This window comes from Ochotona princeps, chromosome 25 (assembly GCF_030435755.1).
Source record: "Ochotona princeps isolate mOchPri1 chromosome 25, mOchPri1.hap1, whole genome shotgun sequence".
Classification (NCBI taxonomy): domain Eukaryota; kingdom Metazoa; phylum Chordata; class Mammalia; order Lagomorpha; family Ochotonidae; genus Ochotona; species Ochotona princeps.
In genome coordinates this window covers 17,787,849-17,805,832 of record NC_080856.1, presented here as the reverse complement: position 1 = coordinate 17,805,832, position 17,984 = coordinate 17,787,849, and the positions used below count along the sequence as shown (strand labels likewise).

The window sequence follows — 17,984 nt, the reverse complement described above, 5'->3', positions numbered from 1 at the left end:
CAGCGGGAGCCCAGCTGTCAAAAGACTCCGCCCCTTCCGGCCTCGGCGTGATCACGTGGGAGGTGCCACCTCCCTCCACTGGGACCCCAGTTCTACTCCAGGACTGGTCGGGGGGCTCCGTGCGTGGGTAAGGATGAGGGCAGCACAAGAGGCCCCCAGTGGTCCGTGGTCACTGTCCTTCCTGGGGGAAACTGCTTGCATTTGTTTCAATCCTTTATGCAATGGTGAGACCGGAAGTATTAGCACTGAAAGCCCATTTCTAATGCCTTTCCTGTGGCTATTTTCTCTTCCTTGACTTATAGGCCCCCTCTCCTCATTGTCCTTCAAATACATCTTTTTTCTTTTTTAAAGTTTTTTTTTTTAATTGGACCGGTGGAGTTAAGGAGAGACATAGAGGCCTTCATAGCTGGCTACTTTACTCCCCAAACGGCTGGGACAGCCAGAACTGGACCAGTCTGGCATCAGGAGCCACGAATTTCTTCCGATCTGCCCCGTGGGTATAGGAGCCCAGGGCTTGAGCCATTCTCTGCTGCTTCCCCAGGCCAGAAGCTGGGAGCTGCATCTGAAGTGGAGCAGCTGGGGAGGCACCCATTATGATACGCCAGCATTGCAAACTTGGGTATGACTATTCCACAGCACCAGCCACCGCCAATAAGCAAATTTGAAAGACAAGTCAGATAACGATGAAATCCTAAGACTCAAAATGCTGGGCTACATTTTAAAATGTTTTAAAGGAAACGTCAAGCCCTGATTGACGTAGTAACTAGTCTACCTGTTGGGCTCTGATGGGTGGCAGCCACTTCACCTTCAACAGAATCTCCCGCTTGATGGCTAAGCCATTATACACACCAAGTTCGTACAGGGGCACCGACTTTGTGTCACAACTGCTCCTCTTCCCATCCAGCTCCCTGCTTGTGGCCTGGGGAAGCAGTCAAGGACGGCCCAAAATCTTGGGACCCTGCACCCGTGTGGGAGACCCAAAAGAGGTTCCAGGTTTGGATCAGCTCAGTTCCGGCCATTGCAACTATTTGGGAAGATCTTTCTGTCTCTCTTCTCTGAACATCTGGCCTGCTTTTCCAATAAAAAATAAATTTAAAAAAATTAGAATCTTCTGAAACAGGTTTACTTACCCTCAAAAAGGAAGGAACTTAACTCTGAAAAGACCTGAAAACTCTGCCCAAATCTCTAATGCTGGTGGTGGGCTTGTGTAGGAAAGTGCTGACTGAATTTTTTTCTTTTCTTCTTCTTTTTTTTTTAGCAGAAAGATCACATGTGGGATTCCCCAACTGCCTCTCTCCAAATAGACACAGAAGCATCCCGTGCTGGGTGAGGAATTCACCCAGAATCACAACAGGTGTGCCAGGTTAGCCAGGCACTGCCTGACCCTGGTTCCTGTGGTTTGGCCGGAGGACCTGAGACCATTGCTGGGTTTTTCCCTTCCGGTGTGTGGCAGGGAGGTGTCTCGCTTTAGTTCTGTGGTTGAAGGGGCAGTGAAAGCAAACACAGGAAGGCGACATCAGGCAGCCCCTTCTTCATGAAATTGTGGCGAGAGTAATCCTGGCTCTACTGGGTGTGTGTGTGGGGGGAGGCATCACAGGATGGAGGGGGAGAGGAGGAGCCTGCACAGGAGGGCAGGAATCATGAGAGGCCACAGTCTTCCTGCTCCCCCTCCACCGTGTGTGTGTGTGTGTGTGTGTGTGTGTGTGTGTGTGTGTGTGTGTGTTGTGTAGTACCATAGTACCATAGTAGCAGCCAGCGGAGGGTTGTGCTTTGCAGAAGTCTGTTGTCATTCATGTCCTTCCAAAGAGTGGCCCAAAGCCAGGCTAGCTTGGGAGGAAAGCAAAACCTCGCATGTGAGAAATGTGCCCTCCGTAGGAAGGGCTGTGGAGAGGGGTGGACTTACCTGCCTTTGCCTGCACAGTGTACTGCTAGCTCAGGCCCTTGGGGGGTGCGGGTGAGGAGCAGGGGGATCGGTCTTCTTAAGGACACTGGTTTACTCCGAGGGAAGCGCCAGTGGCCTGCAATCCGCTCCAGAAAGCAGTGACCGGGTGCCGCCTAGTGGACTCCGCTTGTTCTTCATCCGCGCGCCGCTCATCTTCACCCTCACCGTCCCTCACTTCTCCGGCACTCTTTTTTCCTGAGAGAAACCAAGTCTGCGCATTTTATTGGGCCACAAGCATTGGGGGGAAGGAACGGGGCCAAAATGGGCAGGACCAGGGGCGGGGGAAAGCGGTGCTGTGGAAGCCGTGGCCTGGATGTTGGAGACAACCTGGACATCCTTGTTGTGCAGCGGCTGAGTTTCGGCTACTCGTGCATGTCCAGGGGCAAAGCCAATGCCCTCTGAGCTGCTGCTGTATCAGGCAGCTTGGTGGCAGCAGCGATGCAGCACCGCCTGGATGGGGCGGGTGGCAGTGGCGGCGCCCGCGGAAGAAGGTGGCAGCTAGCGTTACATCAAGATTTAAGCTGCCCCGACCTGCTTAGGGCTCCCTGTGCGTGTTCAGGTCCTTGCAGGTGGCTGTGCTGCTGCATGAGCTCCTGGCCGCTGGTGTCTGTGCAGCCACGTGGAGACTGGGTGGGTCAGTTCTTAGGGACTGCACACTAGTGCCACCTGGCGTCCTTCACCAAGTACTGATGCTGAGATGCCAGGCCAGGCCCCTGAAACAGAAGGCCGGAGTGGGGAGGAAGTGCTTTGTGAGTACTCTTTTGACAGTTTTTTTCTTTTTAGATCGACTTAACGTTTAATTGAACTGCACATTTCAAAAGTGTGCTCTTTGGAGGCAGATGTTTGGTTCCCCTCCTGTATCCGTATTGAAGTGACAGGATTCCAGCCTCCAATCCCGAACTCCAGCAACCGGCTCACGTGCACTGCAGGACACAGTGGGTGATGGCTCACATTGTTCAGTCCAGTCCGTTACTAAATGTGGATGAGCTGGATTGCGTTCCTTGCTCCCAACTTTAACTTGTTCCACCCCTGGTCGCTGTGGACATTTGGGGGAGTAAGGCAGTAGATGTGAGCTAACCTTCTCTCTGCCTCTGAGATAAACACGTAAATGAGTCAGGATTCAACACTGCTGGAGTGTTCTGCATGGTGGTGGAACACGATAACCCTCTGCCCGCAGTGCTGAAATCCCATGTGGACACCGGTTCTAATCCTGGCAGCCCCACTTCCCATCCAGCTTCCTGCTTGTGGCCTGGGAAAGCAGTCAAGGACAGCCCAAAGCCTTGGGATGCTGAACCCACGTGGGAGATCTGGAGGAAGTTCCTGGATCCTGGCCTCAGATCGGCACAGCACCGGCCGTTGTGACTACTTGGGGAGTGAATCAACAGATGGAAGATCTTCCTCTCTGTCTTTCCTCTTCTCTGTATATCTGACTTTACAATAAAAATAAGTAAATCTTAAAAAAAAAAGTAGCAGGGACCAGTGAGGGGCATCAGTCACCAAATGCAGGCAGGTGCTGGGGCTGGAAGAGCCACGCCGATGTTGGAGACTAGCCAATCCAATGGAACATTTGCGTCAGTAGTGGCAGGTTCACCTACGCCTGAGGCCAGTGAGGACCCAACTTACCTTTGTGCTCCTGAGAACTTTGGCTTGTGAGTGGTCTTGGCTTGCTCCTGGAATCCAGAGACCATTCCCCAAGAGCCTCTTCTCCCCTGCCATCCCACCTTTGATCATCCCAGATGTGGTGTTCTCAACACAGTCCAGCTTCCTTCTTTTCTTCAACTTGTCTGCAGGCTCCCCAGCGTAGTCAGCTTGCCTCCTGGTCACTAGGGAGATGGAAGCACCAGATGGGGATTTCCTCACCTTCCCAGCACTGACTGTACAAGGTCACTGCTTGCGCATGGCGTGTGCTCTAGAAGAATCCTTGCCCCTTCTCCCCCAGGGCTGACACCTTCCTCTTGTCTTCTCAGGGACCTCATCCTACGGCTCTCCCACTCTCTCATCTCCTACTTTTTGCTCCTTCAACCATTCCTACTCCGATTGTCCCAGTTACATTAGCAAACAAGTCACAATCTGGTTTTTAAAAAAATACCCTCTTTAAATTTCTATTTTTTTAGATTTATTCAGTTTTCATTGAGAGGTAGATTTACAGAGAGAAGACAGATAAAGAGAGATCTTCATCCACTGGTTCACTTGCCAAATGGCCGTAATAGTCAGAGCCGAGCTGATCTGAAGCTGGGAGCCAGGAGCTTCCTCTGGGTCTCCCACATGGGTGCAGGGGCCTGAGGGCCTCAGCCCCGTGCTGTTTTCCCAGGCCATCAGCAGGGAGCTGGATAAGAGAAGTGGAGCAACGTGGACTTGAATTGGTGCCTATGTGGGATGCGGGTGCTGCAAGTGGAGGATTAACCCACTAAGCCACTGCACTGGTCCTAATCCAGTCTTTCTTCACTCTCTTACATTGCCTTTCTTCCTTAGCGCTGATCCGCATCCTCTGAGTTGCCTTGCTTGGCTCTCATGCAGCCTTCAAACCAGTCCAGTGTGACTGTCCTTTAGCCTGACTCCCTCTCACCTGCTTTGCTAGATTCACTGCAGTGGATTGAATATCACCTCCCAGTTCTACCCTCAGAACTTACAGGTGTGACCTTAACTGAAAGGAAAAAAAAAAAGGAAGGGGGAACCTGAAGATTTGGTTAAGCCTTACCTCATGAGATGATTCAGGCTAGGGGGTGATTTTTTTAAAAAAAATATTTATTTACTTTATTGGGAAGGCAGATTTTACAGAGAGGAGAGACAGCATCCCCAGGGTCTCCCATGCAGGTGCAGGGTCCCAAGGCTCTGGGACGTCCTCTACTGCTTTCCCAGGCCACAAGCAGGGAGCTGGATAGGAAGTGGAGCAGTTGTGACACAAATTGGTGCCCACATGGGATTCAGCCAATGAATCATTACACTGGGCCCTCCAGGGTGAGTCTTAAGTCCAGTGATGGATGTCCTCATAAGGAAAGGAATGGGACTGGAGTGATTTGCCTCTAAGCCAAGGAGTGTGAGGGTGACTGCTGTGATCAGAAGCTAGAAGGGGGAGAGTCAGGATTCCCTAGTAAGAGGCTTTGGTGGCGGGGGGTGGGGGCTGCGGGGAATGTTGCTTGCTAACACCTGAAACTGGACTTCTGGTCTCCAAGTCTAGGAGTGAACACATCTGTTGTGTTCAAGCCATCACCAGGTTATGGTAACCCTAGGAAACAGCAGCCATCAATGAGTGACCTTCCATGCTGTGAAAGTGCAGGTTCACTGCCTTCCTCTTGTACTTTGCAGCAGTCTTGGGACAGCCAATTATGGTTCTGACTTCCGAGAAATCTCTATTTTGATTCTCTCTCTTCTATGAAAGCTGCGTCTTAGGGTTCCTTGACAGCTGTTCATCCAGTCATAACAGTGCCTGTGGCTCTTCACAGCTTCTCCATACTCAATGGTCCCAAACCGGTGGCTCCAGCTCAGTCCTGCAGGTAGCTTCAGCCGCAAGCACGCAGCCTCCACGTGTACACCCTGTGTGTACCAATCATGCCTTTAGGACTTCCTGATAATCTTCTAAGGAAGTGAATACACACAGGCCAAACAGACTTTTTAGGGGCATGCTTTTATTTGCATTTGTGTGTGTGTTGAAGCTGAACCGAATCCCAAGCCATACACTGTTATTTCTTCAGATTCTTTGGTGCCATCTCCTCCACTGGTTTCCGAACAACTTGCTCCTCTTTTTAAGATTTATTTATTTATTTGTTATCCTTTCAGCCGGAGCTGCCATCTTCCAGTAATTTACCAAGATGACAAACACAAAGCACAAGAGGCCCCCGTTCATGTTCTCAAGGCCTTTTGGGAAACATGGAGTTGTTCCTTTGGCCACATACATATGCATTTATAAGGAAAGTGACATTGTAGACTTCAAGGAATGCCCCATAAATGTTACCATGGCAAAACTGGAAGAGTCTACAGTGTTACCCAGCATGCTGTTGGCATAGCTGTAAATGAACAAGTGAAGGGCAGGGTTCTTGCCAAAAGGATAGATATATATACTGAGCACATTAAACATGCTAAGAGCCAAGGTAGTTTCTGGGAATGAGTGAAGGAAAATGATCAGAAAAGAAGCCAAAGAGAAAGGTACCTGTGTTCAGCTGAAGCACCAGCCCGCTCCACCCAGAGAAGCCCACTTCGTCAGAACCGATGGGAAGGAGCCTGGGCTGCTGGAGCCATTCCCTGTGAATTCATGGCATAACAAATGAAAGAAAAATAAAAGACCTCTGGACTCTTAAAAAATTATTTATTTTTTACCTGAAAGAATTACACAGAGAGATAGAGAACCTCCCTTAGCTGGTTCACTCCCCAAATGGCACAATAGACAGAGCTGAGCTGATCTGAAGCCAGGAGCGTCTTCTGGGTCCCCCACAAGGGTGCAAGGACCCCAGGACTTGAGCCTTCCTCTGCTGCTTTCACAGGCCACAGGCATGGAGCTGGATCAGAAGTGAAGCAGCGAGGACATGAACAGGCACCCATATGGGACTCCAGCACTGCCGTCAGAGGATTAGCGTGCTAACGTATGGTGCCAATCCCCACAGTTCAAGTTCCGTTAAATAAACAGTCACCTCAACATGGCAGAAGAACTCACACATGGGTTAATCCAAGCAAGAACTCTGTCAGTGGACACCTTGGGTGCTTTGCTTAGTAGGCATGGTGTCACCAGCACACCTTTGAAGTTTAGCATGGCTCTGTGTTTCTGAGCCCGTGCATCACAAATACTGCATTCTCTTTTGGGTCACTGGCCCTGCGTCCAGCCCCATTTTTTTTTTTTTTTGGCCTAGGCACACCTCCCAACTCCACCAATATTAGGACAGAATGACCCATACTGCTTCTTTAACGTGATATCTTTTAAAGACATTTGGTGACTCAGTGGCTACACATGCCCTTGATTGCCTGGCCATTTCACTGGCATTCTTTTTTTTTTTTTTAAGATTTTTAAATTATTATTATTATTGGAAAGCCAGATATACAGAGAGGAAGAGAGACAGAGAGGAAGATCTTCCATCCGATGATTCACTCCCCAAGTGAGCCGCAACGGGCCGGTGCGCGCCGATCCGATGCCGGGAACCTGGAACCTCTTCCGGGTCTCCCACGTGGGTGCAGTGTCCCAAAGCTTTGGGCCATCCTCGACTGCCTTCCCAGGCCACAAGCAGGGAGCTGGATGGGAAGTGGAGCTGCCGGGATTAGAACCGGCATCCATATGGGATCCCGGGGCTTTCAAGGCGAGGACTTTAACCGCTAGGCCATGCCGCCCGGCCCTTCACTGGCATTCTTAAAGTGAGTGTAAGGTTGTGAGCATCTCTATTTGCATAACTGTGTGAGTTTTTTGTTGCAGATGAACACTGGATATGTGCACGTGATGAGCACCAGACAGAAATCAACCCACAGCACTGTTCCTCTGGTTTTGCACATCTGAAGAAAGGATATCCCTACTCAATAAGACCATTCTACTAGAAACTTGGGGACTAGCCTTTGCTGAAGCAGGTCGTGCCAACTAAATCTCTGAAGTACCCTTTGCACCTACTCATTGCCCTTGATGGCTACCACCATCATTCTGGGAATCACGCCAGTTGTGTAGGTTTTACATGACTACAATGAAATACCCAAGACAACTAACATATTAGAGAAGTTTATTTAGCTCACAGTGTTTTGAGTTTCAAGTCCAAGAGTGGGCGGTCTAGTTGGCTCAGGGTGGCCATGGCAATGGTGGACTGTGCATGAAGGACTACATGGTGACCCAGGAAGCAGACCGAGAGTGGGTCGGAACTCTCTTACAGGATCTACCACCTGATGATTCACATACTACTCGCTCCCAGTGGTGCCACCTCCCAATGGTACCACATGGGGACAAACCCTTCACTCACGTGCCTCTGGAGAAGAGGGGCATGCAACATCAAATGAATACCAAATGATGACATTAACAGTATCCCTTAGCAGGTCCCCTACCTTTCATCCTAACTGGTTCCTCACACAGCAGCCAAGAGTGCTGTTGCAACAGATCAGATCACACCATGTCCCTACCTGCAGCCCTTCAGAGGCCTCCCCTGAACCAAACTCTGCGCTGTCTTTTGTCCATCTCTGTGCTCCCGATGCTCTTCATGCTCCAGGAATTTACTAAGCTCTACCTATCCGGTGAAATCTCTGCCTTCAGGTCATTTTACTTCTATGCTTCCTCAGATTTTCTTTTAAAGATTATTTGAAAGGCAGAGAGAGATCCCAGAGATCTCCATCTGCTGTTTATTCCCCAGATGCCTGCAATCCTACAATCCCTGGGCCAGGCTAGGCTGAAGCCAGGAGCCAAGAACTCCATCAGTGTCTCCCAGGTGGGTAACAGGGACCAAAGTCCTTTGGGCCAGCCTCTGCTGCCTTCCCAAGTGTGGTACTCAACACAAAGGCAACGCCACTATGGGGTGCAGGTGTGATGAGTCGCTGCCTGGCCAGCTGTGTCACAGTGCCTGCCCCCTTCCTCCAGGTTTGGAGAGGACTCTGATGGTCTTAGATTACTTCCTCCACAGAACTCCATCCTTTCTTCCACGGCACTGGCCACTATCTGTAACTACACATTCACTTCTTGAGTGCTTCGTTATTTCTCTTCCTTATCACTGGGCTGCTTCCAGAAAGCAGCTGGTTGAGACGAGGCCAGCCTCTCTTCACCAAGCACACAGTACCTAGCTTAGGGCCCAGAGGCTGCTCTGTAAGTATGTGAATGGATCCACTGTCTGATCCTTTACTCCTGCCTGAAACTTATGTTCCATCAAGGAAGAACCCTGAAAAAAATAATGGCCATACTTCAAAGACAACTTGTAGGAAAACTCAAAGACTTTGTTTTACAAACATATAAATTATTTTATTTACAAAGCCATGTTACAAAAAAAAAATACAATCACTCACTGGAGAATATTTCCAGGCCTGGTGCTGTACCATGGCAGTATCCGTAGATACGTGTTTTGTTCTTTCTATTGAAAACTGTAAGCTGTAGAGTTCACTATTTACACCTCTTGCAGATGTTTGCTCTGCTCACAATTGTACAGGCATGGGATGAATTCTATCTGATAGTGCTAACACAGAAAGAGGTGTGGGGCGAGGGAGAAAAGGAAGCCCTCTTGATGAGGGCAAGGGGTTATGTGTTTCGAATGCTCGGACATGCTTTGTTCAAAATTCATTTGGAGAAATTTCTAAAATCGGTAGTAGGAAAGGACACATGAACAGGTGCAAATTCTTGTCTGTGCAACAGTTATTTAACAATACCCCATGATGGACCAGCTACGTAAAACCCAAAGAGTTTTGTTAAAGTGCCATGGGCCAACAGCATAACAAAATATAAGGTGTCAATAGAAAATTTCCTTTTATTCCCCTCCTTTTTTTTTAAACAAGAGTTCACTGAGAATCAGCCATAATAGAATATGCTGTATAAACTATTCTCTACAAAGGTTGATCGGAATTATTTACAACTGGTACATTGATACAAAAGAAGGCATACAAGTTTTCCAGGTCGCTTGTTTTGTTGTTTTTGTCTTTGCTTACTTGCTTGCTTGTTTTATGGCTGACAGGTTTACACACACGTGTTATGCTGAACAACCAGAGCTTTTGAGCCATGATGGTTGGCACCATGGTCTGGAGGAGATCTTGAGGCAGGAACCACCAAAGAATACCAAAAGCCTAACCCTCACCACGCTTTGCAGCCTGGGCCAGGTTGGAATCCGTGAAATCAAATCCAAAGAGAGACCTCTGCTTTGCATTCAGTTTTTCAAGCTGCCAGTTTTCATTCTTTCACTGTAACATAAACCTGTGGTGGATGGCAGAGGAAGAAGAGCGAGGTGCCTCTCCCCACCCCTTTTTGCTTGGTTTTCCAGCAATGTCGTCACCTGGGTCAGGGCCAGAATCTCCAGCAAGTCAGCAGCATTTGGTGGGGGAGCCTCTTGATTCCAGTTTCCAAAGCAAGACCCTCCCCGCACGTCCCTGTCAAGGCATTTTTTTTTTCCCTTACAAGCAGCTGTTTAATCTTGCCACTTCCACCCTCCCATTCTCTGAATCAAAGAGTTTGTAGATCAGAGGGTATTTTGTTGCTGAGATTTTTTTGTTTTTAACTCCTGAAAGTTTCACAACTTACAATAAATTATTAAAAAAAAAAGATCTCTAAAACCAAACAAGACAAAAATTGTGCAAAAATAACAAAAATATGTACACACTTTTCAGTCTGGAGAAACGTACAATAAAAACATAATCCAAAGGATGTTTTAAAAATAGAAACATTGCTTAAACTTTCCTAAGTTTCATATTGTTTCTGAAACTATTCTGGTCAGTTAGCTCTGCAATATAGTAAAACATAAATTATTACAAAATTAACACTATAAAAATTTACTTTAAGAATATCTTCTAAACTTTTTTTCCAAAGGGTCTAACTTATTTATACTTTCTTAAACATTTATAAGTCTTAAAATCTGCCTTAAGGTTAATTTTTTTCTTAAAGAAAGAGTAACATTTATCCCTTCAATTTGTAGTCTTTCTCTCTTTCCCCCTAAGATGTAAATAACCCAGCATATAAGTGCACTTTTAACACTGTAGAAATAAAAATCGAAATAGTCTGAATGCATGTCCTGATAGTTATTATCAACTTCTGATTTTCAAAAAAGAAAAATCTTCATGTTGTATTAAAAATTTCGCTGATCCTGTAAGAAACACTGTCAGTGCAATTCCATGGATACAAAGCACTCCCTTGGCCTCCCATCTTTGTGGATTCTGATTGCGTGGTGGAGCTTAACAGCAGTCTCATCTTTGGGCTGGGGGTGGGGTGGAGAAGCAATGAAAAGAACTTCAGGGGGAGGACGAGGCCTGTGCCCAGCCAGGCCACAAGCGCACACCTAGGACCTAAGGATGGCAGTGAGCCCCTGCCAGCTTCCCTGCAGTGTCGCATGCCAAGTGCCTGGGGGACAGCAGAGAATACTTGTTCCATACTGTTGTTCCCTGTCTCCTGGTTATCACTTCCAGCCAGAGCTTATAGTACTGCTGTTTCTTTCAAGAACTCCAGTGTGATTCATTCTATAGCTGCAGGGGCTGTTTCAAATGGCTCCTTCTTGGGGTCCCTTTGAGTGAACAGGGGGAGGGAGGAATTGTTGGCATTTATTCTCCCCAGTGGTTTAACACATCAAGCTCCCCCAGGGAGCCTGGAGAGCAGCAGCCAGAGGGACATCAGGCAGTGGTGATGCACAGGCCCTCCACGGGGAGTGGCTTTCTGGGTTCTTATGGCATTTTATTTTTCTGGGATTCCTCTGTCTTTCTGGCTCACCTAGTTTTGTACCCTGGCAAGAAATTTGCAAGGCTAGACTCGTAACACAAATATCCAGTTCTCACCATCTTTGGTGGGTTATGGTTCCATACCTCTCACACTCTGCTTTTCTGCCGTTTCCCAGGCCCACAGCAGCCCCCTGTCCCTGGGTCAAGCATGTCATTAAATGGCCCACTCTCATGGTGCCCCAACAACGTACTTTAGACCTAACGAAGCAACCACACCCGTCTCCACTTGTCTGCTCTCAGCTGTCTTGGAGTGACCTGTGAAAGCCAGCTCTCTCTGATGTCCAGTGGAAACCCCAGGGAGTGACAGGAAGAAGCTGGAAGGGAAGGGTATGGCATGGAACCAGGAAGCACAGAGGTTCTCCAGGTGCTGAAGTTCAAGAGCTTCAGATGGAGCGAGCCCGGAAGTGACACTCTGCCCTGTCTGAGCTGGAGCAAAACGACGGCGCGGTAGCAATGGAAGGCAAGACACCGGAAACAAAGCACTGACATTGGTGGCTGTAAATATCACATCTGTGGTCTTTTTGCCTTTTTCTTTGAAAACAAAAACTGGCTAGCTTAAAAAAAAGAAGAAGAAAATGAAAAAGAAGGTGGATAAGAAAGGCCAGAGCCACAGGCAGGGCATGGGAACAGATTCTCTCCCTTTGCCCACTGCTAGCCCCTCCTCCTGCCAGGGCCTCCTGAGACTGGCGACAGGGAAGCCAGGAAGTGATTTGGAAGTGGCTTCGAAGTCTTGTTATGGAAGAGTCCTTATCCTCCCAGTTCTGTTTGTGTTCTTCTAGGAAAGAAAAGAAAACTCATCTCACAACCACACATTTGGGATGACCCGGGAGGAAGCACCCTGGCACCCCCGCCCCCGGCTATCTATGACGGGGAAGACCACATTCTACCACCTGCCCTGCATACAAGACCAGCCAGGGACGTGCTGGGAACAAAGGACTCGACGTACAGAAGGTGGTCACCAAGGAGGCCTCCAGGGACCAGTGCAGTGGACATTATTAGGATCACTGATGTCTTTTTGTACTGTTGATCCTCTTTCCCCTTACTGGTTTGCCTATTCCTACACAGTTCATAGATGATGCTGTGAAGTATATAAGGCAGAAGCATGGCGCTGGGCTAAACGTCGTGGCTTTGCAAATCTGGGTCGTGAATTCAAGGTTCTGAGCTCTTCAGTCCAGTCATTTTCATCTACCACATTGATTGGGCACAAAAAAAGGGCCACACACAGTGACCCAAAATACCGGAATAGAAGTTGGAGGGGAGATACCCCTGGTTCTGCGGGGACATAAAAACTTTCTTTTCGGCCATTGCTTTTGCTCAGACGCTAACCCAAGATTTGCGGGAGAATCAGAAAGGACAAAAGTGCAAACAGTTGCTAGTTGATGTCTAGGCAGTCAGGCGCATCTAAGTGAAACAACACAGCTAGACAAGGCAACTTCAAAAAGTTCATGGAGAAGGAGACTCAAAGGGAGCTTTGACAGTGTGTGTGTGTGTGTGTGTGTGTGTGTGTGTGTGTGTCCTCCAGTGACGTAACGAACAACCAACATCCCTCCCTACATTCTTGATCCTCCCCTGGGCACACATGCTCCATTGGAGAAAATCATTTATCATTGGGCTTAATCCATTGATGATTCTCTGTGTCTCAACTTCAAGAACTTTCCATCTATGCTGAATACTCCCACCACAGAGTTACACTCCCCATTCCCCCACCCCTACCACCAGAAGAAGCTCCAGCCTGACTACACACACGCTGGGCCATCTTATTTTATTTCATAATAGCCTTAGCAGGTTGGCATTCATTTTCCCGCTTGACATTTGGTAAAGAAACAAGACCCAGAGAAGCAACCTGCTTAGGACTATACAGCTGGTACTACTACTACTACTACTACTAGCTAACATTGTATGTTATACATCAAGCATTTTCCCGAGGCTTTGAGTAGGATAACAGTAAATAAATCATCACAAAAGACATACGAGGGAGGAGGCATTATGAGCCTCACTCCATAGATGAGGAAATGAGACAAAGAAGCTAAGGCACTTGGCCCAGAGAACCAAACTAGCAACTACACGGCGCAGACTGGACAGCCAGCTTGCCACTATGCCTTCACCTGGAGGTGAGATCTGAACCGGGCTCCATCCCCAACACCCATATGCCTTGCATTCTGCCAACAACTCTGGGTCCTCAGTCCGTTGGTCACTTACCGGTCGGCTGTGTCCTGGGCTGGATATGCTTGAAGGACTGGACTGTGACAAAGCTAGGCTGTTATTTTTCCCAACCTGAAAGACACCAGCGAAGTCCCTGCTCAGACACTTGCACCCCTGGGGGTGGCGGGCCAGAGTGCAGGGCGCTGGGCTCTGCCGGCATCTGCACAAGCGTGCTTCACGGCAGGACTGGCGTTTCTGTCTCGGGTGGCGGAGAGGATGCGACAGGTTCCACAGCTTGCCTCGAGGACGCTGCTCTCTTTCCCGGGGGGAGGGGGAACGTGGAAGGGTGGGGGAAGATTCCCAATTCCATCTGTTAGAGAGGTGAGGATGAAGGCATCTGGCCCCAAGCGTGGGGTGTGTGACAGCGGTTCTGGGCTCTTCCCCTTTCTGGGTGACTGTTCTAGGCACATGCTTGGGCCAAGTCCTCAGGTGTGGATCTCAGGGACCACACCCATGTTCTCTATCTCATCTGACTTTTCTTATCCATAGCTCACTCTACACACCAGTCTGCATGTACAGACATCTTCAGGACATTCACAAACTCATGGATTTTTTTTTTCTTTTCCTTTTGTCCAGTTGAATACCTCCATGGCCAAGTCTGGCCATGCAGCTCCCAGCCACAACTATACAGAGCCTCAAGTTGTCCTCAAAGCACACATTTATCGCCAGCCTTGTGCTCTGCCTCAGTCTGCTCAGTCAACACAAACACCAAAGGCCACTTGCCTGCCACCTGGAGGTCATCAGCGGTGTCATTGCACTGGGGAGTCCCAGCACTCTCCTGCTTAGTGCTCTCAGGGAGGCGGGGCGGCGGTGGGCAGGGGATGGGGCCAGCGTGCTCTCAGCAGGCTGGGCTGGCGCATTGTGTTTTACTGCACCTGTTTCTATCAACAGAGCAATACTGACTCCCCTGTTCATGGACTGGAGACTAAGGAAGAATGCCTGGGTTTACACCACTGCCCTGCTGTTGGCTTGCTGTGCAACTTTGAGGCCCTTGTTTAGCCTTGATTTTCTCACCTGTTAGATGGGGGGCTGGGGGTGGAGGAGGTGGTGGAGGAAGGGTAGTTATATAACAGATCCTTTAATACATGAGTTAAAGCAAGGAAGCTGCTTCGAGCAGAGACCACCGAGTGCATCTAAGATGCCTCAGACGCACTCTGGGCTTCTGCTCAAGGTGTGATCTGCAGGCCAGTGCAGAGGCGCTGCCTGACTCCTGGGCAAGCTGCTGCCAACGTTCACCTCTCTTCCTAGCCCCTATCCAGGCCTGCCCACTCTGAAGCTGCATTTCCCAAGATCCCTAGAGGTAGTGTGTGCACACTGGCATTGGAGCAGCCCTGTCCTCCATCCTGAGTCTAGTCTGCCAGGCTGGGTAGGGAGTGAGGCCAGAATGGTGCCTCAGGCACCAGTGAGAAGGGCATCTGTCTCCCCCTCCTCTCACCTTGGCCTCCATCTGCAGCTTGCCTGGCCCTGGGATTCCAAGGTTGCTGCTTCCTATGTATTTGTGATGTGTGAATCTCCCTGGGGAGGTGTTCTTTGTGAAGTTTTAACAAGTCTCATGAACGGTGACACAAAGCAGTAAAACATCTTTTTAACAACCGCCTCCCATCTTTTCTACAGCCCACATCCCTATGTAGTATAGACATACTTTCTCTTGCTGCAGTTGCTGCTGCTGATATGGCTGCCACAGTTGCTGGCCATGCCACCCCTCCACATGCACACCTTCAAAGACAATTCCCAGCCGGGAGTGGGGCAGGGCTGGGCCCTCTGCTTGCCCAGGCTCTGGGATTTTCCCTTAAGTGAGTGGGTTCCCTAGCATGACGAGGGAAGCTGGGATGGGAGGCAGGGGTGGGGACAGCGCTCAAAGTAAGGCAGATACATTCTCTTCTTGGCCTACTCCATCTCTCTGGCTTCCTCACTTACACACACACACTCCTGGAGGTACCATGGCCTTCAGTGCCTGACTGCTGATGTAGGTTGCGGAGTTAACTTTAGAAAGGAAGGAGTCATACTAGGAGGAGGAAGGGAAGGGAGATTGGGGAGAAGGGGGGTGTCTAGGCCCCAGCTGGCCCCTCTGCTCTGCAGGTGGTGACAGCCTGGTTCACTGAGGGACCTTCAGAGGAGAAACGGGTTGGGGGGGGGGCCCTCAGGCTCTCCCCGAGAGAATTCCAACAGATGAACTCCAACTTCTCAACAAGGGGACTCTTTAATGACACACAGTCCTCAGATCTTCCCAAGACAATGAGGTGGGAGAACCTTGAATACCTTTGTGTTTCCATTTAACCATCTGGAAAGTGGGGGTAACCAATTGTCCCGGTCACCCTAAGGTGGCTGTGAGGATCTCTCCGCTCTCAACCTGCAACTTAGCTCTGCTGAGAATGGTGCCTGGGTGCATGGGAAAGGGTCATGGATGGCGTCTCGGTAGGCCAACACTCTCAAAGCAGAGGGCTGAAATGGCCCATGGGGTAGACGAGAAAAGGAGCCACACTTGCATTCCCTGTCTGAGGCCCCTGGCCGAGCAGGGGCGCGACCCAGCTCCCCCTGCCCCCCAGAGCCACTGAAGGCAGTGCCAGGAGGTCCCTTACCTGCCGAGAGGAGGTGCCATTACCGGGCTCCGGCCCCGGTGCCAGCAGGCCGGGTGGGTTCTTTTTGTGAACGCTATTCATACCAGGCATTTTAGTGATCTTACAGCCTTTGCTACTAGAACTCGAGTTCTTACGCTTTTTTCCTTCTGATTTGTCACAAGAGAGGGGCAGAGAAGACATGACATGGTGTGAGGCCAGAGAGAGGTCCCCTGCGTGGAGTGCAAGGGAGGGTATAGAGAGGGGACAGGAGTCACTGCTGCCGCCCACGGCGCCCACCTGTCTCACTAGGTCTGCGGGGCCAGGGAGGCCACCACTGGGCAGCGAAGTCCGTCCTGAGGGCTCCAGTTTGGCACCGAGTGGGCTCACGCCATTGTTTGTGCTGTGCATGGACAGGCTGTTATAGGGAGGGGCCGCCTGGTAGGAGTTCAAAGCCGAACTGGCATTCAGAACACAGTTCTTCCTGTGGGGCCCTGACAATGAAGACGAGAGAGAGGCCTGCAAGGAGGAGGAGGAAGAGGAGGAGGCAGAGGTGGTGGTGGAGGAGGAGGAGGAGGAGGAGGAGGAGGAAGTCGAAGGTTGCGGCTTCCTCTTTTTGTTACTTGGAGACTCGTCGCTACGGGTGGACAGGTCCTTGACTTTGGAGGATTTGCTGGTTTTGATTTTGGATGGCTTGTGGGATGGGGAAGGGATGACGGCTGGCACCGAGGACACGGCAGATGGGGCCTTGAAGGTTGAGTCCATGATGCTGAGGGTTGCAGCCACATGGGGGAAAGCTGGGGTGTGGGACATGAGGACGCGTGGGTCCGGCGAGGCTGCCACAAAAGCTGCGTCTGAGAGCATGGCTGATGTCATTATGTAAGAAGAGGTGAGTCTCGAGCTGATGGGAGCTGAAGGAAGATACACAGCACTGGGGTTGCTGAAAGGCTGCAAAACGGATGCTGGCACGGGGGTGGTGATGTGGGCTGCCGGCGAGGGCATGGGGCTATCGGCCGCAGGAGGGATCTTCCTAAACACGAGAGAAGAGTCAGAGAGAGACAGTGAGACGGCGGCAGCCCCGGAGCTGGCGCTGCGCGGGCGGGGTGGGGCGGGGCGCAATGAGGTTGGAGCACAGAGGCTACAGAGAACACCCGGCAGGCAGCACCAGACGATGGAGGATGGAGCCTGGAAGGATGGCAGGTCAGAAGCATGGCCCTGTCTCACTGTGCCTTGTGCCAATACCCAGTAGCCTGATCACTCTTAGCTCTGTGGCTCTCCCTTCTCCAGTTTGTGGCTGTTGGAGAATGGCTGACTGAGGCCGATGCTATTTAGAACGTAAATTTCCCTAGTGGTATTGCTTCCTCTCTCATTGAAAAAAAAATATGTGTGTGTGTGTGTGTGTGTGTGTGTGCGCGCGCGCGCGCAGTGGCAGGAGGAGGCAGAGGGAGGAGGGCAGTGGGAAGGTGGTCTGAAGCTCAACCCCCTAGATGTATGGGCTGGAGCTTCTGCCTCTACTACTGCAGCCCCTGCCTGCACACTCTACTCTTAGGAGAAGAGTCCCTACAGCCCCTCCCTGCCCACCCTCCCAGGGCTGGGACTGCTCTTGCATTTGCCATGCAGCCCTGCTTTTAGAGAGGCATCCATCACTGTGGCTGTGGCCATGGCTGACATTTCCCCCGCTCACCTCTCCCTACCCAGAGCAGTTAAATGGCCACGTGGCTGACCTTAAGCCAGACCTCCCTGTCCCTGTGTTGGGAAAAGAGAAGAGTGCAGGGACACTTATGTGTCCAGAGAAGGGGGTGGGGATTTCTAGTTGATTCTGAAGATTAACTGATGGCTATGGGAGGGAGCAGGGCATTAGAGTAGGGGTAGTGGAGGATGGGTAGGGGAAGGCCACTATTTCCATTCTTAATATCCCTGCAGCTTTGTAG

The 17,984-nt window shown here is 50.2% G+C and overlaps 1 protein-coding gene across 23 annotated transcripts in view; it reads right to left on the bottom strand.

Annotated features, from left to right (window-relative positions):
• Positions 1–9,095: 9,095 nt before the first annotated feature.
• Positions 9,096–17,984, bottom strand: part of ATXN7L1 (ataxin 7 like 1) — a 224,662-nt gene continuing 215,773 nt past the window's right edge. For 5 of the 23 annotated variants that reach the window (XM_058654964.1, XM_058654965.1, XM_058654961.1 and 2 more), the window contains exons 9-10: positions 16,078–17,083; positions 13,187–13,570 (exon numbers count right to left, since the gene is read on the bottom strand). In XM_058654964.1, coding sequence (XP_058510947.1) covers positions 13,253–13,570; positions 16,078–17,083 — 1,324 coding nt within the window. In that variant the 3' untranslated portion in view covers positions 13,187–13,252. Of the gene's footprint in view, positions 9,517–10,917; positions 12,072–12,516; positions 13,571–15,679; positions 17,084–17,984 lie in introns of those variants that run through there. The other 18 variants (XM_058654956.1, XM_058654971.1, XM_058654955.1 and 15 more) reach the window with 16 other exon arrangements.